General features: G+C 44.6%; 1 protein-coding gene across 2 annotated transcripts in view; it reads left to right on the forward strand.

Annotated features, from left to right (window-relative positions):
• The window catches only part of ADCK5 (aarF domain containing kinase 5), a 925,852-nt gene that overhangs the window by 746,531 nt on the left and 157,710 nt on the right, over positions 1 to 21,611 (forward strand). For both annotated transcript variants that reach the window (XM_069621949.1, XM_069621948.1), the window contains exon 14: positions 20,671 to 20,923. In XM_069621949.1, coding sequence (XP_069478050.1) covers positions 20,671 to 20,923 — 253 coding nt within the window. The remainder of the gene's footprint in view (positions 1 to 20,670; positions 20,924 to 21,611) is intronic.

Here is a 21,611-nt window from a genome sequence, read left to right on the forward strand (position 1 = left end):
TGTGGCGACTTCTGAAGTTCCAGTCCCAAAGGCCCTGCTTTTATGCAGAAAAACCTCCATTCATCAGCCTAGCTGTCAATCACACATGCTAAGTGGTGAGCCGGGCGGCTCACCACTAGGCCAATCAGAGTAGAGTGCGACTTGGGTTGCTAAGGCAACGCAGTCCAGGGTGCCAATTCCCCCTTCCACCATTCCTGTGGAACCCAGAAAGAGTGGCACCATTTGGAGGGCTTCTGTGGAGAAGCCCGCCAAAAAGTGGAACAAAGGGCTCGACCTTGGTCAGAGTTACAGAGACGGACACAAACGCCATTTTAGAATCGAGTTCTGGCAAAAAGACCCAACTGGTGATTTAATATTAAATAAGTAACCCGGCGGTATCTTTAACATTGCACCAAAAAGTGGTGCGTTTAAAATCAATGGGAAAATCCCATAGAGAATATTCCGGTGGAATATTTCGCGTGGTAACCACTGCCACCAGCCAGAAACTTGACGAGGGGGTGCAGGATAGTGCTTCCACAATATGATGGTTTGTACTGGTTCTGTGCACAATTTTGGACTAGTAAAGCCAATGGTGACTTTACATGCCCTGGGAGACAGTAGTCAGTCCCAGGGTATGGAGTCTATGTTTGGGGGTCACTGTGACACCCCTGTGGTACTGCACTGAGGGTGTTGTGTACCACACATACAGAAAAATAGATGATACCCTAGGGAGTAAAAAGAAACCCCATGGCCCATAAGCACATAACAATTCAAAGACATACCTCAAATCAAGAGTGGGAGGAAAAGAGTCTCACTATTAGCAGGAGAAAAAAAACAAACCCCCAAAAATACAGCAAAGCTGCTGGGGGCTCACTAGGTTTGGGAAATTAGCCTTAACAGAGAATTCTCCCCAACACTACTGTTATTCCTGGAATCCTGTGTTCATGAAATACAAGATATAGGTATTAATACTGTTCCTAAAAGTAGCTGATGGGCAGACGGAAATCTCCCCCTTCGCGTTGTGATTAGGTAGGGCTGGAAATATTGAACACGTACTCGATTTTGAGTGGCAGTAATGAGATCTGGTTGGTGCGTAACAGCTGCCAATGCTAGATTAGATGGTAAAAAAAAGCCAGCCTGATAACTGGATTGGACCTGAAGAACACAATGGTGTAAACGTTAGTACACCGCGTTTGGATGCTGTTGTTTTGCAAAAAACATTTCTAAATAATATCAAACTCCTTACTCGCCCAATCCGTCGAGTAGGAACTGCTAAGATTCTCCACAATTGCTGGTTCTGCATAAGGCTGCTAATGTTAGCGCTGCAGTCAGATTTAAATGCAGTTGAAAGGCTGCAAATAAAAACAGTGTCTGTTACGTTGTAAGTGACACCATTATACTTAATCAGCACACTATTAATTAATAACCACAAGACAGGCTGTTCCGCATCCTTATTCCTTTATTCTCATTCTCCAACTGCCCACCTCTTTCCCCGTCTCCATTCCATTCTTTTCCCGAGCCTACGCTCGGCCACATTCCACATTCTATTCGGCCACTACCCCCACCTCTTACTTATCATATAAGTTCATCCTATACATCTGGTCAGCAAGTTCACATTCTACATCTGTTCAATAAGACGTGGGGGTTTGCGAATAATTCTCTGTGGGCGCCCAGTGGCTCCATGAGTTTCTTCTCCACATGCACAGGGTGGGGAATATCCCGAGCCTTCAGACGACATGACAATGGTTTCTTCATTCTACTCTCCAACCAGCGATTCTTCCTCTGAGTCATCTTGAAACATCCTACGGAAGAACGAGGCATTCCTAGTTATTTCTCCATCTTCCCCTGTAGCCGTGATCATGGGTCCTTTGGCCGCTGTGACCACGAGAGGCTCTGGCTTGTATCTGGTGTCGATCTTCCTGCGTTATCTGTTGAACCAGTACAGTCTCACCCACTGGTATTTGATGTTCTTCAGCCCTCCTCTTGCGATCTGTCCATTCTTTGGCTTTCTTTCTTTTCTCACTCTCTAATTTCCTCATCCTCTACTGGAGTATAATCCTCGAGTTGCGGAAGCCGGGTTCTAGGCTTATATTGTATCATTAGTTCAATGGGAGTGCGCCCAGTCGCCTCATGCGGGGTATTCCAATAACTTCTTAACATTTGTGAAATGGCTTGTGGCATAGACATGACATCTGTATCGGCTTTCTGACGTGTTCGCTTTATTGTAGCCTTAAAGCGCTCCTCCATGTCATTAGCTTGTGGCCACAAGGGTGTTATCTTCTGATGATGAAAACCCCAATGTGCTGCAAACCTTTTGAACTCTTGCCCCTGGAAAGGTGGACCATTGTCCGTTTTAACTGTGTTAGGGACTCCCCACTCACTGAATAACTCCTCTATTACTGGTACCACGTGGTGAAATGGAATAGATTTGACATGTTTGACATGGAGAAAGCGGGCGTATTGATCTATAGCCACCAGACCTTCTTATTCCAGTGGGCCATAAAAGTCTATTACCACTCTTTGCCAGGGGTCAACAGGCTTTGGAACTATCTGAAGTGGGCATGGGGGCCTACTTGATTGTCATTTGACAACACACAAAAAACAAACGAATGGGGACACCAGGTATGTCAAACTCCAGTCGTACCTGGTCAGCACCAATATATATATATAGGGGTACAAAAGAGGCTGGAGTTCATATGCTTCTGTAATATGAGATACAAGGTAACAAGACTAACTGTTCGTAACACATACTCGCATATCTTACCAAAAAAAGCCAGGCACCAATTTGTTTAGATCATGAAAAAATTAAATTTATACTAAATGTATTATTTGTTTATAAAAATCCATTAATGGAATCTTAGAAATTCATATTGCAAATCTAGTATGCCAAACACAATTATAATTGTCCAACACACATCTGTTGTGAACAATAAATGTTTAGTACAATTAATGTCACAAAGTACAAAAAGAACAAGAAAAAAGAAAACTGCATACACCTCAAAAAACTTTTATACACATCATTCACACAGCATATCCATACCAACCAATCAACTGAATCAAATTAAACAAAATAAATGGCAATTGAAAAATAAATCAAACATGGCGTTCACATTTAAATTCAACTATTAACCAAAACTAAACATAATACTCCAGAAAAGCAAAACAAGTTAAATACAATAGTTGCCTAACTAAATGAATCTAGTTGGTAACTGTTAATATTAGGTCATAATTCCTAAAATCAAACACGAAAACCCAACATGTTTCTTTCCATATCCGCCGCAATCTTCAATTGAGTGGAAATTCGTCAAGGGTTGGGTGACATAAAAGTTTTAATAGCAGTTCTCAACGATTGCTGTACAACATCGTCAAGTACCTTGGGTCTCACCCTCTAGACAGTGAATTAGTCTTGGGTGGAATAGAAGGAATATAAATGTCTTCCTGGTAAATTGAACCCAATGGAGCACAATAGTTGGGTCACCATGGCTAAAGATCCGGATTCACAGATATGGACTGAGAGTACATCGCTGCTCACCAGTCGTTTCCTTGACCATGAGAAATTTATAAATAGTCCTCAATGCTGTGGAAACTCTGTGTTTCTCCTACATGTAGCCATTTGTGGTCCCATCAGTACGAGTGGACACCGTCCTCAGTCATAAATCTGTACCGGTCACAGTGATTGCAGTTATTTGACAAGCCACACAGTGTTTCAGGCCATCTTCCACTATCATATTCATGTGTGGGAACCACACTTGATTCCTCAGAATCTTCTTAGTGTTTGTAATTCCTCTATTTGCAGTTCCTCTATGCCCTTCATCCGCTATAATAACAAGAGCTTTCCTCAGGCTTTTTGGAGCCACCAGTCGACTCCACCGGAGCAATATCCCTTCTGTCGTGGCCAATTCACTTTGTATTCTTGCCAGTCTCTGCAAATCCCTTCTGTCTACCTCGTCGTTTTCAAACCGTTCTGTGGCCAAGCACCGTCATCTGTTCGTATAAGTAAGTTGAATATCTGCTTGGATGGTGGGATCAGCCCTACTCCTCTCTGCATAATAGTGATTTTGTGACGGCAAGGGGAAGGGCATTGAGGGATAGGTACGCGATGTATGCTTCTCCTTCCAGTTTCATGCCTCTTCACGTGTCCCATCAGGGTGGTGAGAGAGAGTCTGCAGGATTGGCATATTTCCGCGGCTTGTGAACTATGGTATAATCATATTCCTGTAGGCGGATACCCCACCACTCTATGCGAGGAGGCATCTTAATTTTGGAATTTCCAAAGAGAGACCAAAGAGCTTGGTGGTCCATAATGAGGACAAATGTTCTTCCAATGACAAAATGCTGAAATTTTTCACATGCCCAAACAAAAGCAAGGCTCTTCCGTTCAGCATGTGAGCATGCCTGCTCAGTAACAGTCAAAGCTCTACTGGCATACGCTACAATATGTCTGTAAGATCTTCCTTTTGGATCTGTTTGAGCCAAGATAACACCTAGATACACCAGACTAGCATCTACAGTAACTTGGTACCCCAGTCAGGGTTGAAATATGCTAGTTGACTATTATTGATGAGTTCACTCTTGATTGCATTAAAGGCTGCTTGACAGGTTTCATTCCACATGAACGTAGAGTCTTTCTTGAGGAGTTGTCTGATTGGATTGGTCAGCAGTGCATTTGGTAGGTAGTGGGCGCAATAAACCTCCATTCCCAAGAAAAACCGCAACTCCGTCACATCCTGGGGGGGCCTTTAAATCCATAGTGGCCTTGACCTTATCTGGATCTGCTTTGATCCCTTTGTCAGAGAATATGTGCCCAATAAACCATAGACTGTGCTCATTGATGGTACATTTTGGGCTGTTGAGGGTGAGACCATTGTTTTGAAGGATGGTGCAGACTTATCGCAGCGCCTTATGTTGACCCTGAGTAATGCCAAATATCAAGATATCATCACTATAATTGAAAGCGTTCATGACAGGTGCAACGAGTCGTCTTATTGTCTCATGAAATATCTCAGCTGCTGATGATATGCCAAAGTTAAGGCGCTTGTATTGAAAAAGACCTTCATGCGTAGTAAATGTAGTGATAGGTCTGGATGCAGGATCAATCACCAGTTGATGGTATCCCTGATTCAAATCCAACTTCGAGAATCGGGTGGCTTGGTAAAGTCTGACTATCATGTCTTCAATGTTAGGCCCAGGATGTCTTTCCCTCTGGATTGCGGTGTTGGGAATTCGTACATCTACACATAGACAAAGGCGTCCATACGCCTTAGGCACTATCACTAAAGGAGTTACCCAAGGAGTGGGACCATCAACCCGTTCAATTGTCATTTTCAAGTAACTCATGGGACACCCTCGATTGGAGATGAAACTCTATCCGTCGAGGATGTTGTGGAACAGGGCGAATCATGGGGTCGATGTGTAAATGTTGACCGTGTATTTCAACATGCCGGCACCTTGGAATAGCTTCAGAAAGGTATCTTTTAGTTCCTCAATGTCTAGCTCCTTTTGTGACAGAGTCTGCACTCTGGACGTCCTTCCAAACCGACAGGTCTAAAGTCGGGTTTCTAATCACCCATATTGGCTGTAGTGCCTTATCATGGGCAATGCCCTTAGTCACAACACAGCACCCCCTTCTGAATAACTACCTTGGATTCCTAATGGCCGTAAAGGCCTATTGTGGTATTGTGGTATAGGTGAAGTCACCTGACTTCACCTATACCACTCAGGAACCCTGTTAGACTTTCAACAAGGGAATCTAGATGTATTAACTTACATCACACCTTTCAAACAGATGGCTCAAGAGACAGCCTGACCGGAGAATGAGATTTTGTGCACTTTATTTTCACAGAGGACCATCTGAAGATTGAAAGAATGAGTTTGCAAGGGATCCCAGGCTTCCTTCCTTAGAACAATTGATTAAACTGGTCTTGTCAATAGATTTCCACATTCAAGAATGAAAAATAGAAGAGGGGATATAGGACCGGGATTTCTCGTTATCTACTTCCCTTGTCTCCTTATACGTATCCAATGTCCCTTCGGAAACAAGTTAGCCCATGCAGATTGGGGCCGCATGCAGGCCACTCTGAGGCAGAAAAGACCAGAAGATGTACCATGGGTTTATGCCTATACTGTTCATCATCATCACACCTCTTGAGAAATTGTCCCTTGGCTCCTCCTTGCAAACCGGGAAACGCCAGCTCCCAAACTTAGCTGGGATGATGGTTCGGGAGTAGAAGAAGGGTCCTATTAATCCCTTACCCACAAATGTTCACATAGCTCAGGCCTAAGATGACAGATTGTTGGTTCTCAACATCTTGCTTTGGTTTCAGGACACAAGCTTTCGAAGTACCCGCCCATGTGGAGTCTGGCGCCGCAGGGATATTTATGGATCATATTTGCGCTAAATGGCTTGGGTATTCCTTATATCGAGAAATCCGCAGCACTACCTATAGAAGAAGTTGATGGAACGCCTTTGTACGGGAGGTCTCATAACCTTAAACACAGCGTATCTCAGAATGCAAATTGCTCAACACCAAGAAACGTTGACTTTTGACATTTTTAGGGCAGCTCATTTTCCTCTAATACTAGGGATTCCTTGGCTATCCCATCATAATCCATACATCATTTGGGCTGTCCATACCCTTTTTCTTGGTTCAGAATATTGTAACTCTTCATGTTGTGCCACTTCCTACCCACCCTCCATTCGCTCACAAGATTTGGATTTCTATTTATTTGTTTATATAGCGCTTTCATCCAAAGGGCTTTACATTATAAGAGAATATATAGAACATTATAACAGTAGAAGCCATAAGCAATCTGAATTGAACCAATAAAAACAGTAGGTAGAGCAATTAATCTGTGGGGGAATAGGGAAGGGTTAAGGATGGGAAGGAGGAGGGAAGGGGAAGGGATGTAAGGGCAAAAATGAGGGAGGATAAGGGGAAGGGGGAGGGTAGTGAGGATCATAGGGAAGATTCAAGGGAAGAGGAGAGAAAGAGAGGTGGGGAAGGATTCATGGTGGGGAATAGAGAAGGAGAGATTTCAGGGAAGTGCGGAAGGAGGAAAAGGTAGGTATAGAGCGGATTGAGAGAGGTAAGGAGTTCCAGTGTAGGGGGGTAGGGGGGGGGCTAGGAGCTGAAAGGAGCGGAAGCGGGAGGAGGCACATGGGGGAGGAGGGACGTTGAGAAGGAAGTGATCAGCTGAACGAAGGGTGCGGGAAGGAGTGTAGAAAGAGAGGAGAGATAAGGGGGAGCCAGATCGTGGAGGGATTTAAAGACTAAAGATCAACATCTTTTCGACACATGCATCATTCCACTGTTGCGTGCCATCCCACAGAAGTATGACTCCTACCACTATGTGTTCCAGAAAGAAACTTTTAAATCCCTTCCACCACACCGATCTGACTGCGATTTTGATCTCCTACCGGAGAAATCAGTGCCTTTCAGTCCTATGTTCATATTGTCCACATCGGAAAAGGCATCATTAAAGGAATATCTTTGGAAAAACTTGAAAAATTGACTGATCCGCGAATCTACCTCCTCTGGAGGGGCATCCTTATTTTCAGTCTCTAGATCCCTCGGAATTGAGGTCCTGCATAGAATATAGAGGCCTTAATCTCATTTCTCTCAAGGATAAATAGCCTTTGCCCTTCCTGATATAATGGAGGCAGTTCAATGACCCCAAATATTCACCAAACTAGACCGCCAAGGTGAATACCATCTCTCAGGAGCAAAGAAGGGATGAATGGAAAATCAGATTCCGGTCACCATTCGGTCATTATGAATATTGTGTAATGCCATTTGGGTTGGCCAACGCCCAGCGGTCTTCCAAAGGTGCATCAAGCATCTATTTTCAGATCACCTCCTGCACACAATGATCACATACTTGGATGATATCCTGGTGTTCATTCAGATCATGCGCAAGGGTGCAGAAGTAAGACTGAGACACAGTGGTGGTGTGTCTTTTTATTATAGACTTTTATGGCTAAAAAGTCTCTTGGAAAAATGTGTCTCTATCCCTAAAGCTAAGAGGGGTTTCCCTCCCTCAAAGGAAACGAGTGTAACTTTCAGGAAGTCCGTCTCTGGTGTGTCCCATAAACCTACCTATGTCCCTAACACTAATAACCTAAAACAACTGTGCAAAGATGATCTCTTCTCAAAGTAAAACATTTTCTTTGTGTTTTCAACCAACTGAAAAGTTCCTAATTTTGCTGATGTTAAAACATTATTCAAAATAATGTTCCAAAATATAAGATTTCAAAGCTAGGGTTCTGCTCCTTTCCCCTGGACTTCTTATCCCAAGTTTCTGGATAACTCACGTTGAACTGTTTCTTAGGCTCACAGTTTTTATATCCTACCAACTTGGCACGCTCCGCTAGCAAGAATAGAATTTCTTTTCAGTCATAGGGTTTTTAAGCCCCTTATTCTCAATCTCTCATGTGGGTGCGGGTCCCAGACTCGCAATACTTTAGACGGCTTGGTTCACTCTCCTGCCAAGCAAGTATTCTTTCTTTAGCTTTCTCTTTTCCTCTTACAGGGTCCCAGACCGCCTTTGCTTTGAACTTTGGGTTCTCATATGGTTGCGGGTCCCAGAATTTCACTATTGCATTGTATCCTCTTGGTTCACTCTCCTCCCAAGTATACAACTTTATCTCCTTTTCTTCAGGGTCCCAGACTCTCTTTTATCAGGGTCGCAGACCCTCTTACTCTCGGGTGCGGGGGCCCAGACTCACACTGTGGCGTTGTTTTAGCTTGGTTCACTCTCCTGCCAAGTATACAACAGCGTCTCATTCATTTCAGGGTCCCAGACTCTATCTTTTCGGTTTCTTAGCTCACACTGTTGCTCCCCGGGACCTCACAGCACTCGGGCAAGCCACGTACCAGCTTGCTTTCTTCTCAGTGGTACCGGCGCGTCTCAGGCTGCTGTATCCCTTCTGTAGGCTCCTTTAGCGGTTGAGCATCCAGCGGGGTCTGCAGCAGCTCTGCATATTGAAGCCTTCCTTCAGCTGCACGTCTGTACTCTTCCGTGTTTCACCAGGTCCTGTTGCTCACATCAACTTCTTCCCTACACAGCTCCTGCTATTTGTCTTCACGGGACGGCTCTCACTCTTGCATGTCTCCTGCTTTTTGGTTTGAGCTTGAACTACCTTTGAATTCCTGCGTCTGTGTGATGTACTGCTTAGGGCCAATCACTGGCCTTTGGAAACTAGGCTGCGTGTTTTGTTTCTTGTGAATGATTTTTGTACTTGCGCCATCTTCTTCGTCAAAGTACCAGCCTAAAAGCTACATACAGGATTGTATTATTTGGGTTTACAGCATTGTCATGTATATTCGGTGGACTGATTTGACAACAAAATATATCCGCTCTATCCAGGAAGGGGGAATGAAGATTTAAAGTCGTGGAAGGGGTGGAGGTAGTAAAGCTCAGGTGATGGTCATCCCCAATACCGTAGGGGGATTCCTTCCCCATGTGATCCTCTCTGTGCACCACACTCAGTGGGTCTTTTGTACTGTGAACGCACCGCCCTGGCCCCATGGGAAAGGTCTCTCCCTATGGAATAAGGGATGACATCTTCGGTGTAAGGGCCAGCTTCAGAATTCCTGCAGGAGTGATGATATCCCACCAGACCCCTTAAGCCTGCCGGCCTAACAATCCCTTTTGATACAACTATCAAGCTGGCAAACACAAGGGAAAAGGGGGAGTGGATAAAATAACAAATGCAGGTTTTCTTCTAGTGCCCTAGTGTCTCCTGCTCGTTTCCTTAAACTGGACCGTCATGTTGAAGACCCAGAAATAATCCCAAACAGGTTACTTGCAGCTCTACAGCTCTACCTTCTAACTCTCAATTACTTCAGATTTCTTTATTCAACCCACTTTCCTTGAATACCTGCTGCCCATGCTTTCCTTGCTGATGGGCTCATGTAGGTTGAATGCTGTGGTTGTGTTTACTCTCTTTAAATAAGTCTTTATAGCGATTACTGCTTATAACCTTTCAGTAACTGCCTTTTGTTGAATCTAAACTGATAACCTTCAAAGTTATAGATCTTTTTGAAGAAATCTTCAGCCTCTTATCTCTGTACATCAAAAGATTATTCTCCACTGTTTGCAATGAGTTCCTGGAGATGATATTTTCTCTTTGAACTTGGATCTTATAATGTGCGCGAGCCCGCGCTGTCAGAGAACTTAAGTTTTGCTTACTTCAATAGATTTTAAACATCCATTCTCTGCTTCCGTGTCAGCTGTGAAGGAAACTCTGTCGCCTAATTGCGCAACAGCTGTGAGGTACTGCCGTCTTCACAGTTAAAAGATACATCCCGGAACGAAATGCGCGGCATGTATGCTAACGCCAATGGGTCCTTTTCTCGAACGCACGACGTACCTCTCGTGGCGTTTTATCGAAAGAAAAAGAAACTTGGTACGTTTGAAAACGTTAATGTGTTACTGTCAAGAGTTAATGTTTACGTTCGTAAACCCGGCGACACGCGTCCTCTTGCCTCTATTAATGCTATAAAACACTAGTCAAGAATACAGTAAATAAAATATTCACAATGCAGTGCGTGCAACGCTTCCTTACTTAACACACATTTAACTTCCTTCTCATTTAAATGATGACTTTTTCCAAGTTCAATCTAAGAAAAGGATTCATTTAACTTTCAACAGTTTCCTTTCTTCTATTGAAAACAACATTTAACATTAGAAAGTAGCAGTGCACTTGGCTTTCTTCATCTGTTTCTGCCAGCTTGAATCTTTGTTTTTCTTGGGTGAAACTGCTGAAGATTCTTGAAACTTGCTTCTCAGTTGTAGCTCAATGATGTTACTCTCTGGGAATTTCTTCTAGAATAATTATTTACACTATGGAGTATTTTATAACTAAGAACACTTGAATTTAAGGAAACTGTGACCTTCTCTGTTGATTACTAGAATCAAAGGCAGTTTAGAATTCTGAAAGGAATTCCAAACGACCGCACTTCCAGCCTTAGCCAATCATTGCTGCTGAGCTGAGCCTCTGTCTTGCTCTGGGGAAACAAAGGCTTCCTGAAAGAAACATTAAGGAAGAATCTTACATACCCAAGTCATCACCACCCAGAACAAAATTCATTCCCAATTACCAGCCTAAACCTTAGACAGCCCACCACTCTTAAACCTCCATATATAATGTTTTATACGTGAATTGTAATGTGGGACCCTGCCACTCTGATTCATCTCACATCTCAAAGAAGTACTTTGCCATCTAATCAATAATCATTTGAAAGCCAAACCCAACCAGTGTCTTTGATGCTTCCTCCATTCCTTATTTGGGATATATACTCTCTGCTCAGGGTGTTGCCATGGATCCCACGAAAGTCACAACAGTACTGAACTGTAGAGCCCCTTCTTTGTTAGAGTTCAATCGATTCTTGGAATTGGCAAATGTTTATCGGAAATTCATCCCTGGGTTTTCAAGAAGAGTCCTTCCTTTAACAGACCTACTAAAGAAAGACCAAAGATTTGTCTGGGATAAGACCAACATGGCATGCCAAACATTAAAGAAAGCCTTCACCTCTGTGCCCATTCTGGCTCAGCCTGATGTGTTTAAACTCTTCATAATTGAAACCGAGGCCTCCGACAGGGCAGTCGGAGCTTTTCTAAAACTTCAAGAAGATCCGGAAGAACATCTTGCTTCTTTCTTCTCCAAAACCTTATCTGATGGCGAGAGAAATTATTCTGTCCTAGAAAAGGAGTTATTGGTCATAAGGTTGGCATGCTCAGAATGGCGTTATCTCCTACTAGTGGGCCAAAGAAACCAACGAGATTAGGACCGACCCTTGAAACCAGCAGATGCTCCAATCCTTTGACTTTAGAAATAGCAGACAAGCTTGATGGGCCCATTTCTTTGCCAAATATCGCTTTTCTACGACATACATCCCAGCATCAAATAATGAGATTGCAGACATGCTCCCTACATGGAGAATAGAGTCTCTGGGAGTGGAACCACTTTGTGAAAAGATGTTACCAAACACATCTTTTATTATGGTCAAGATTCCTTTCTACAAAATGTCTTCGGAAAGAGTTGCTTTCTCTTTGCCATGATTCAGCCGTAGCAGGACAACGTGAATGACGCAACACCACAGACCTACTATGACAAGAGTTTTGGTGGCCTGCTCTCAAACGGGAACTAGCAGATTACGTCACTACATGTGCTGTTCGTGCACAAAACAAGACTTCCATAACCAAACCCTCTGGAAGGCTGTTACAACCTGAACTGCCCAATAAACGCTGCCAAACGATTTCTGCCGATTTCTTATAGTCGACCTTTCCTTGTCTGACTGTTGCTCTGTAATTAGGGTCACAGTGGATCCATTTACAAAGTTTGCACCCTTTTCTGCACTCAAGTAGCCACCATCGGCCTCTGAAATTAGTCAGATCTTCCTCCAGGATACATTTCAGCTGCATGGACAACCTTAATCCATGTTCTCTGCCAGAGGTACACAATACACTTCCTAATTTTGGAACCAACTGTGTAAAACCTTGGACATTCAGAGGAATTTGTCTTCAGGTTACCACCCGTGATCCAATGGAAAAACGGAGAGGGTGAACCAGACTCTTGAGCAATACTTTGTATTTCCTGCTGCCTTAACAGGACATCCTTCCTGCATACAGCTGAGTTTGACTATAGTCACTCATTCCATTCCTCCCTGGGAATGAGTGCCTTCTTTTTTGCTTATGGTTTTTACCCCAAATGGATGCCTGTCCCATATGTTAAGGATTCTTTGGTCCCAACTTTAGATGTCATGTTGAAAAATGTGCAAGAAATGCAACAACGGGCCGTACAGAGCCTGCAAAAGGCTCGGGCAAATTCCAAGCACTATGCAGGTCCCCGGCTCAAACCATCTCATCCATTTAAAGGAGATGACGAGGTCTAGTTGTCTTCCAAATATCTTCCTTCCCATCTAAGACCAATGAAGTTCTTCCATCGATATTTTGGTTGAATCCCTATTGGCAGAGTCATCAACCCTGTTGTCTTCTGTCTGCGTCTACCTCCTTCTTTGAAATGCGTCCATTTCAAAGAAAATTCTTTGCAAATTCTTTGCAAAACTCAAGTTAAGGCTGCCCTATCCCCCACCCATTCTTAAGGATGATCACAAGTTCAACAGATATGCGATTCATGATTCAATTGTGGGCATCTACAGTATCTGCTGGATTGAAAGGGGTATGCACCCTGTGAATGAACTTGGGAGAGTGCAGAAAATGTCCGTGTCCCTCTTTTGTTGAGACACTTTCATTTGAGAAACACCAGGGAGACAGGGCCACCCCGACCTGGAAGGGGCCAAGGGGCAGGATGTCAGGGTTCGTTCCCATTGGTCCTTATAAACCAGTTGGAAACAGGCCATACGCATTCCAAAATGACATTCCGCTACGACCATTGGCGCACTTCTCAAGCTGGTGCCCATGTACGCGAGGACGTTTGAATCCCGGAACCGCTACTCCCGGTGCAGAACTCCTTAAGTAACAGCTTAACCTGTAGGCCGATGCGTTGCAACTGTTTTTCCTCCAGCCTGCCTGTTCCTCCCTAGCTGCTCATTCACCCGGCTGTTGCCATCCTGCCTTGTCATTGTTCACCTGTGTGTCTCATAATACCTGCTGTTCAGCATGTCCAGTCTGCCTTCTATCCATTGGCCCTGCTGTTATTTCATTTGATTGAATTTGTAGAGCACCTTTCGCCGAAGGCACTAAACAAAATATATCAAAAGCAGTACAATCATAATAAAATGTAATAATGGGTAAAAACAGAAGAGGGGAAGGAGAAATGAACAGACACGAGCAGATAATGGATGCGTTTTTAGGTTAGATTGGAAAACACAGAGAGGGAGCTAGTCGAGGAAAGTAGCGGAAACGAGAACACGCACAGGGGGGTACGGTTTGGGAACAGTTAAGAGAAATGCATTCTGTGATCTGAGGGAATGAGATGGGACGTGCAATGAGAGTAAGGAAGAGGGATAAGGGGGTCCAGACCAAGGGTACATTTGAAGATGGTAGAGAGAAAGGAGACGTGATTCAAAAGTGAGTAGTGAAATAAAAAAGCAGATAAGATGTGATAGACGACCAAGCGGGTAAGTAAAGGAGACGAATCGAGGAATTATAAACAGAGTGAAGAGGAAGAACATGGAAGCAGGAAGGCCAAGCAAAAGAGATGGCCAGTACTCAATATGGAGAAAAAAAATAAGAGGTTTTGTGGAATAAAAAGTGAGATGGGGGTGAGCACAGCGGATGTTGAAGCATGCATAACGACAAGAGCAAGCAATAGAAGAGATGTGAAGGGAGAACGAGAGCAGAGGATCAAAAGTAACACCCAAGTTACGCGCAGGTGGAGAAAAAGGAAGAGAAGATGAAGGAAAAGAGAGAGATGGACGGGGAATAATAGGAGGAATGGAAGAAGCAGGAAACTACAGAACTTCAGTTTTATAAGGGTTATGATGGAGAAAATGAGAAGGCATCCAGTTTTGAACAGCAGAAAGACAGTTTGAAACAATAGAGTGCAATGCATAATCAAAGGAGGAAAAGGAGAAAATGATCTGGGTGTCATCTGCATAGAGATAAAAAGAGAGATGGAATGAGGAAATAAGAGCAGAAAGAGGAGCAGTATAAAGAGAGAAAAGAAGAGGACCAAGTACAGAGCCTTGAGGAACACCATATAAGAGAGAAAGTGAAGGAGGAGAGTGCTTGGCCACGGTTACACAGTAGGACCGGTGGGAAAGATAGAAGCAGAACCATTCAAGAACAGAACTGTGAAATAGGCCGTAAGTTGGCAGGAATAGATGAGTCGAAGTTTTTTTTTATAGGAAGAATAAGTGCATGCTTAAAGGTAGTATGATATACCTGGGGGATAAGAGAAAACAGAAGACGATCAGAGGGGGAAACAGTGGGGTGAGCACGAGGTAAAAGAGCAAAGGTATCAGAATCAGCAAGAGGAGAGAATGTGGAGGTAAGAAAGGGCAGGAAGAAGAGGAAAGAGTTTCAGCAGAGTTAAAAGAAGAGGAGAGAGATGAAAAAGCAGAAGGATCTAGTGTTTTAGGAGACAGTGTTGCAAAAAATGTTGATAGAGGTGACGAGGGTGATGGGATAGTGTGAGTTCCGAAAAATAGAAATTGTTTGCGGCAAGTAAAGCAGAGTCAGAGGAAGAGTGCTAGGTTGAGAGCGCAGCAAGTTCAGAAGAAGAGTTTTTCCATTGCAGTGCGACTTTACGCGACGAAGGGAAACAAGATCGGGAGAAAGCCAGAGCTGTGGAGATTTACACGTAGGAGAAAAGGGGCATAGAGGGAGTGGCTGAGTCAAAAACAGCACAGAGGAATGTAAGGTAGTAGCAGCCGTGTCAGGAGAGAGAGAAGATAGAAATTGGTGGAAGAGAGGAGTGCAGGGAAGAAAGAAAGGAAGCAGAGTCAAATGAAGAGAGGTTATGTTAAAGTTAATGTTAAAGGACTTTTGTAGTGCGCTATCACCCCCGGAGTGGTCCCCTTGCACTCTGGCGGCTCTGAAAGAGGAGGGGAGGTTGAGTTAGTGGGCTGAAGCAGGAAAAGTGCAAGAGAGCAGTGATGTGCTGTTGGCGGCCTCAGCCGGGTGGGTCCGTTGGCTGGGCCTGGGGTGTTTGCGGCCGGTAGTCATCATGTACTGTTGTGCAAGACTATGTGTGTTTTTGTTTTGTTGTTGCAATGTGGTGAAGTTTGTGCGGTTTGTTGTGCTGTAGGTTTTGGTTGTTTGGTTTGGAGTTTGAGAGGTGTATGCAGAAAGGGAAATTGTTAGTACGGTTGGTTAGTCTGCGTCTCTATCCTGAATTGAGGCACTCAGCTTGCGTAGTCTCACCTGATGCGGCTCTGTCCTAATCTGGGTCCGACTGGTATACAAGGTTCCTTACTCCTCTGGCCCCCACCTCTAACATGCTCTCTCATAGCTCCCCTTATCCTCCCTTCATACTCCTGTGGCCAGTGCACCTGCCAATGTCAACCTCTCAGGTAGTGTGGTGATTGCCGATATCTGGACAATTGCACACTACTATTGTACCTGGCGGTAACTAAGGGGCGGGCGGAAGTGTTGGTGGGATTGTCTGGGGTAGTCTCCATGCGTGTCCGGTGTCACCCGTCCACGTGCCGTGGGAGCTACCCTCTCGGGTCGGGGATGTCCGTGTCCTTTCCGGTTTAGTCATCATTTTTCCAGTTTTGGTTTCCAGATTTAGTCTGTGGTGTTGAAGAGCCAGGTTTTTAGTGATTTCCTGAATTTTAGGTGATCTTCAGTGTTTATTTCTTTTGGGATGTTGTAACAGGTTTTTTCGGCTAAGTGGTAGAAGGAGGTGCCTCCAGGTTTTTTCTTAAGGTATGGTTTGAGTTCCTGGCGGATTTCGTTGCTTGATCGCAGGGGTCTCGTTGGTTTGTAGACTGTTATTTTCTTTTGTAGGAATTCTGCTCCTTGTCCGCTGATTGCTCTGTGCGTTATGCACATTGTTTTGAAGGTGATGCGATGTTTTACTGGGAGCCAGTGTAGTGTTTTTAGGGCTGGAGTGATGTGGTCTCTTCTGGATTGTTTGAGGAGTACTCTTGCTGCTGCATTTTGGATCCGTTGCAGTTTCTTCAGGAGGTATTCTGGTATTCCGAGGTAGAGGCTGTTTGCATAGTCAATTTTTGACATGGTTAGGGCGACGATAGTGAGTGTTTTTATGCGTGAAGGAGAGGAAAGGTAGAATTCTTATTGCCGAGTGGAGGAGAAAAAAGAATTTCTTTACTGTTGCATTTATTTGTGGTTCCAGGTTTAGGGTGTTGTCCATTAGGACTCCCAGATTTTTTGTTACCTTCGATGGTGTTGGTGTGTTTCCCATTTCTGTTGGCCATGGGATGGTGGTTTCGTCCTCTTGGTCTTTGGATACGATCACGATTTCTGTCTTTCCTGGGTTGATTTTCAGGTTGTTGGCATCCATCTTCTTTTAGACAGTCGATTAGAGTTGAATGGTCGGCATCGGTGTCTTTGATTTTGTAGATGATCTGAGTGTCGTCTGCATAGTTGTAACATGTTATGACAAGTAAAGACGGAAGAGGAAGAAATCGGCGGAACCAGAAGGGCAGCGGAGAAAGAAAGTAGTAAGTGATCGGAGGCATAAAAAGGACAAGAAGACACAGGGGAGGGAGAAGGAAGTGACGAAGAAATTATATCAAGGCAAGAAATAGACTGATGAGAAAGAGGGGAGGGAAGGAAATTCAAATGATAAAAATCGGTGAGCGAAAGCAGCAAATGGAAAGACGAGCGAGCAGAGGGGAGATTAAAATCCCCAAGAAGGTAAAAAGGCGAGGAGGATGGGAGAAGGTGGGATAAGAGAAGATCAAGATGTTCAAGAAAATCAGCAAGTTGACCAGGAGGGAAACGGGGAAGGGATTAGAAAAGGAAGAAAAATGATTTTCAAAGAAAGGGAAGCTTGGGAGGCTAGAAGGAGGAGTTGGAGTAGTCCAGGAGAAATTAGAGAATTCCAGTGTCCCTGTCACGCCTGTGTGGGCGAGGACTCTGGGGGAACAAAGTGAAAGCAGTATGAAAGGCGGCTGGAATAAGAGAATTGTCAAGGGTGATCCAGGTTTCGGTTAAGCAGAGAAAATGATGATGCAAAAATAAGTCACGAATAGAATGAGATTTGTTGCAATCTGAGCGAGCATTCAGAAGACGGACATTATACTGGCTCAGAGCAGCAGATTAGAATGGTCAAGTGCGTGGGGAGAGGATAGCTGGGGGCAAAGCATGGTGGGTTATCCTAGATCGCATAGGGGAGGGCATTCAGACAGAAGAATGCAATGAGAACATTGATAGACGGATAGATGGCAAGTCGCTGCATGATCAGGCGCAAACGACCAAACAGGAATTGTATTGTAGTCATTTATATAGCGCCATTTCCCCATTTGTATGGCCTCAATGTACTTTGTTGTTAAAACGCCCATGGGGACTGAAGTCCAGATATGGGAAAATTTGTAGCGTTTACTTTAAGATGTGTGTGTGCATTTGTCCGGGATTAGGACTTAGGAGGGCTGGCTAGGCTCCAGTATGCAACCCAGAGGTTGGGTACATGGGCAGGTGCTGTCTGAGGTTGGTATGACAGAGTGCTAGTGCAGGAAACTCGGTGTGTGCCCATCTAGACTGAATTTGTCATAAGATGTCGCTGTTACTAATGGCAGAGGTGTTGAGGCACGTCAGGGTTATCAGTGAGGATGGCTATGCAAGCAGCTAGACCGAATTTCACATAGCCATAGTTACATTGTAGGGTGCATGGATGGGGAGTAGTCCCTGCAGCATGTATCCACAGACTTGGTGCAATTTATACATACCTTAAACTCTGACAGAGTTCATCTTTGTCGCTTTCCTAGGTCTCCCAAGGCGATAGATTTTGTTAGATTGCCTCTTCTTGTGAGGTTAGCATACTACCATTGGGAAGGACCTGGCTAGTGGCATTCTTTAAGTGCTATAGGCAAATAAATGAAATAGTCATTGCCACCTATGGCCTAAAACCAATGGTATATTTTCCCGTCCCTAAACAAAAAGAGAGCACCATCTGTGCGTCATGTTTTTTTGTTGCCCGACCTCCTCCCCTCCCAACCACTGCCACCCGCGGGACATCTTAGTGCATCACAGTTCATACCCCCCAAAATCCATTTAAGTGCGTACCGTGTCCCATAGCCCAAGTCAAACTGGGGCATTTCTCTCTACCTCCAGTGAAACCTAGAAGTTGTACTTGGGTATGCCCCTTGATAATTAGGCAGGGCGGTCCAACTGAGTGCGTGACATGACCTTTCCCCAATTCAAACTGGGCATGCTGCAGTTGCTACCTCTAGCAGTCCGTCTAATCGAGCATTCTGTCCAGACCCTTATAAGTGGCAGCGTTTAAGGTAAAATCAGATTTTCAGGGGGTGTTCGGTAACCATTTTGCACCATTTATAGAGTTAGCGGTTGGGTGAGCGGGGTTTAGGGGGATCATTTGTGGGAGTGGAAAGGGGCGAACGTGGCCGGCATCCACTATGGTTTGAACTTGTTGGTGTTTTGTTGTGTCTGGACCAGTACTTGTGTGCAAGGAGCCATCAAATGACAGTGTGGAAGAGGGATTTCAAGAAGGCAAGATAGGCAAAGTCCTTAAAAGGCCACCCATTGAATGGGAGGCCTAAAGCTAAGGACGCTCTAGAGGCACTTCCAGATATGGCGATCTTGTACGCACCAGTCACGGGAGGTTGGACCAAGCTGGGGAGCCTGCAGCAGAGGCGGTGTAAAGGCCATGGAGGTTGACTGCTTTGAAGCACTTCACTTGAGTATAGGCGCTTTACAAATAAACAATTACAAAGTCCCAGACATGGCACAGGCAATAGATGACAGCAGGTAAGCAGCGCGCGCACACGCAGTGGCCTGCAGGTTAGGGGAGCAATTTCATGGCTCCTCGGACACTTCCTGATATGGCAGTCATAATGGATCATGTAACCGCACCGGTCAAGGGTGGCAGAACAAAGCTGGGGAGCCTGCTAGAGGGTTTTTTCTAATCTGAGTTTCCCTCAGTCGGCTTGCCCTCCGGAGCAGCCACTCTTTTTCTCCAGAGATCGAGGTGGCTTCCTGGAAGGACAAACCCTACCTCTACTCTGAAAGGACCCACAGAAGTAGTAATGAAAGGACTAAACCTGATAACATTGCATTTTAGCCCTTGCTATGGGCAGAGATAGCAACTTTGGTAGGGCAGTGCTGCAGAGTTTCTTGGTGTAGCTTCAGTTCCCACCTCCTGCACACATTTTGGAGTCTATCAAGAGGAATCTTTGGGACAATGCAATCCATTGGAAGAGAAATTACTTGCCGATAATTTTCTTTCAATGGGTTCTTCTCCCACCACAGATTCCTCATTGTCCTCCCTGCCTACCCCTCTATTGATGCTGGCAATTGACCTATCACGGTTTCTGTTTAGTATGGATGAGTGTGGAATAGTTACGTTCAGCACAGTATTAAAAAGAAATGTGAAGACGGTATCACAAAAAAAAGATGGGGAGAGATTTTTCAGTCCTCTTCCTTTCATTGCAGATATTCTCTTTAATGCTGAGTTTGGGGGTGGGAGAAGGTGGTAACTGAAGTAAGGGGGCATAGTGCATTGCTTAAGTACGATAGGCAGCGTCACATCTGGAGTTGTGGAGTGGCACGTTCAAGACACGAGTAAGTCAGGAGACCATGTCGATCAGCACTATGCCCCCTGTGGAAATGTTCAAAGCAGCTGACGTTGAGGGGATGATCTGTCAAGATGAGGAATCTGTGGGAGAAGAATCCATAGAAAGAACGTTACTGGTAAGTAACGTCTCCTTTTCACTGCAAGTCAGGCCAACTGTACCTATCTTTTCTACTCTAACCAAAGATTGGACGTCCAACCTTCTACTGTAATCTAGGACTAATCCATCCATCCATCCACTGTTATTGTAACCTAGAGCAACTCTCCCATCCCTGCTAATATAAATCTGAATCACTTCCCCCTCCTCCCCCCCATAAAGGCTCCTCCTTTAATCCAGAAAGCCTATCTAACCTCCCTCTAAAACTCTGCATACCTATCCTTGTGTCTCACACTACACCTCTTCATAGCGTGTGCCCTCTATTAAAACATATTTCCAATGCTTCCCCATCAAGCTCTGCTCTGTGTTGCTGTCCCTTCCTAGTGGCTCTCTTTTTTTGCATCCACAGATTACTTCTTGTTCTGTGAAATCCTGATGCAGAGACCCATCTGCATGCAGGATTTCAAGCTTGCCAACATCCTGACCGGAGAGGAAACGATGTACATGCAGGATATGGCTTCGCAGAAGTTTGACCGCATCATGCAGGTTCTGAAGGACCTTCCAAAGCCTATGCTGCTGGTCTTCCGAAACATCAATACTGTGCGTTCCATCAATATCACACTGGGTGCACCTGTGGACAGATACTTCATTATGGCTAAAAGGTGAGGCAGACCCTTTCATTCCACCTAGAAACATATGGTGTTGGGTATAGTTGGGGATACCACCTTATATTTGGCTGAAGGGGGTGGAGTATACAGACACCTTGGCATCTGCTACCTTTATCGGGCAGTAGGAAAGTGTTGTGGAATGAACTGTAGGTTTGGAGATTTGTATGTAGGCGATTTAGCTCAGGTTGGCTGCTGGGGAGAGGACAGGTATAATATGCACTATGGGATGTTATGTTGGAGTTAACTAGAATGAATCCTCTGCCTCAAGGGTTATGGAATGTTGTTACCTTCCCATATGTAGGCAATCACTTTGCTCCCTTGGTGCACCTTATGCCAGTTGTGATCAAGCTATTCAGGCTAGCTCGCAGAAGGGTGGCGTTGTTGACAAGATTCTGAAGATCTCATCAACATCACCCAGTTCATACGTAGATGGTAGGGTGGAATTCTAGAAATCCAGCCCTCATGGAGGGTTCAGAGAGAGGCGTCTCTAGCAAGTGATCTGGTCATTGGCACTTGGGTCTAGCCAACCTCTGTCAAGGTAGCGTAGCACAGCAGTAAGGTGCTGTGGGGCTGGTGTAATGGAACAGTGGGCAGGACACAGAGCGCTCCAATAAGTCCAAATAGACATAAGCAGAAGTACTGTATTAGGCCTTCACATACACACACTAGACATGTAAAATCA

This window comes from Ambystoma mexicanum, chromosome 5q, assembly GCF_040938575.1.
Source record: "Ambystoma mexicanum isolate Mex_15411 chromosome 5q, UKY_AmexF1_1, whole genome shotgun sequence".
NCBI lineage: Eukaryota > Metazoa > Chordata > Amphibia > Caudata > Ambystomatidae > Ambystoma > Ambystoma mexicanum.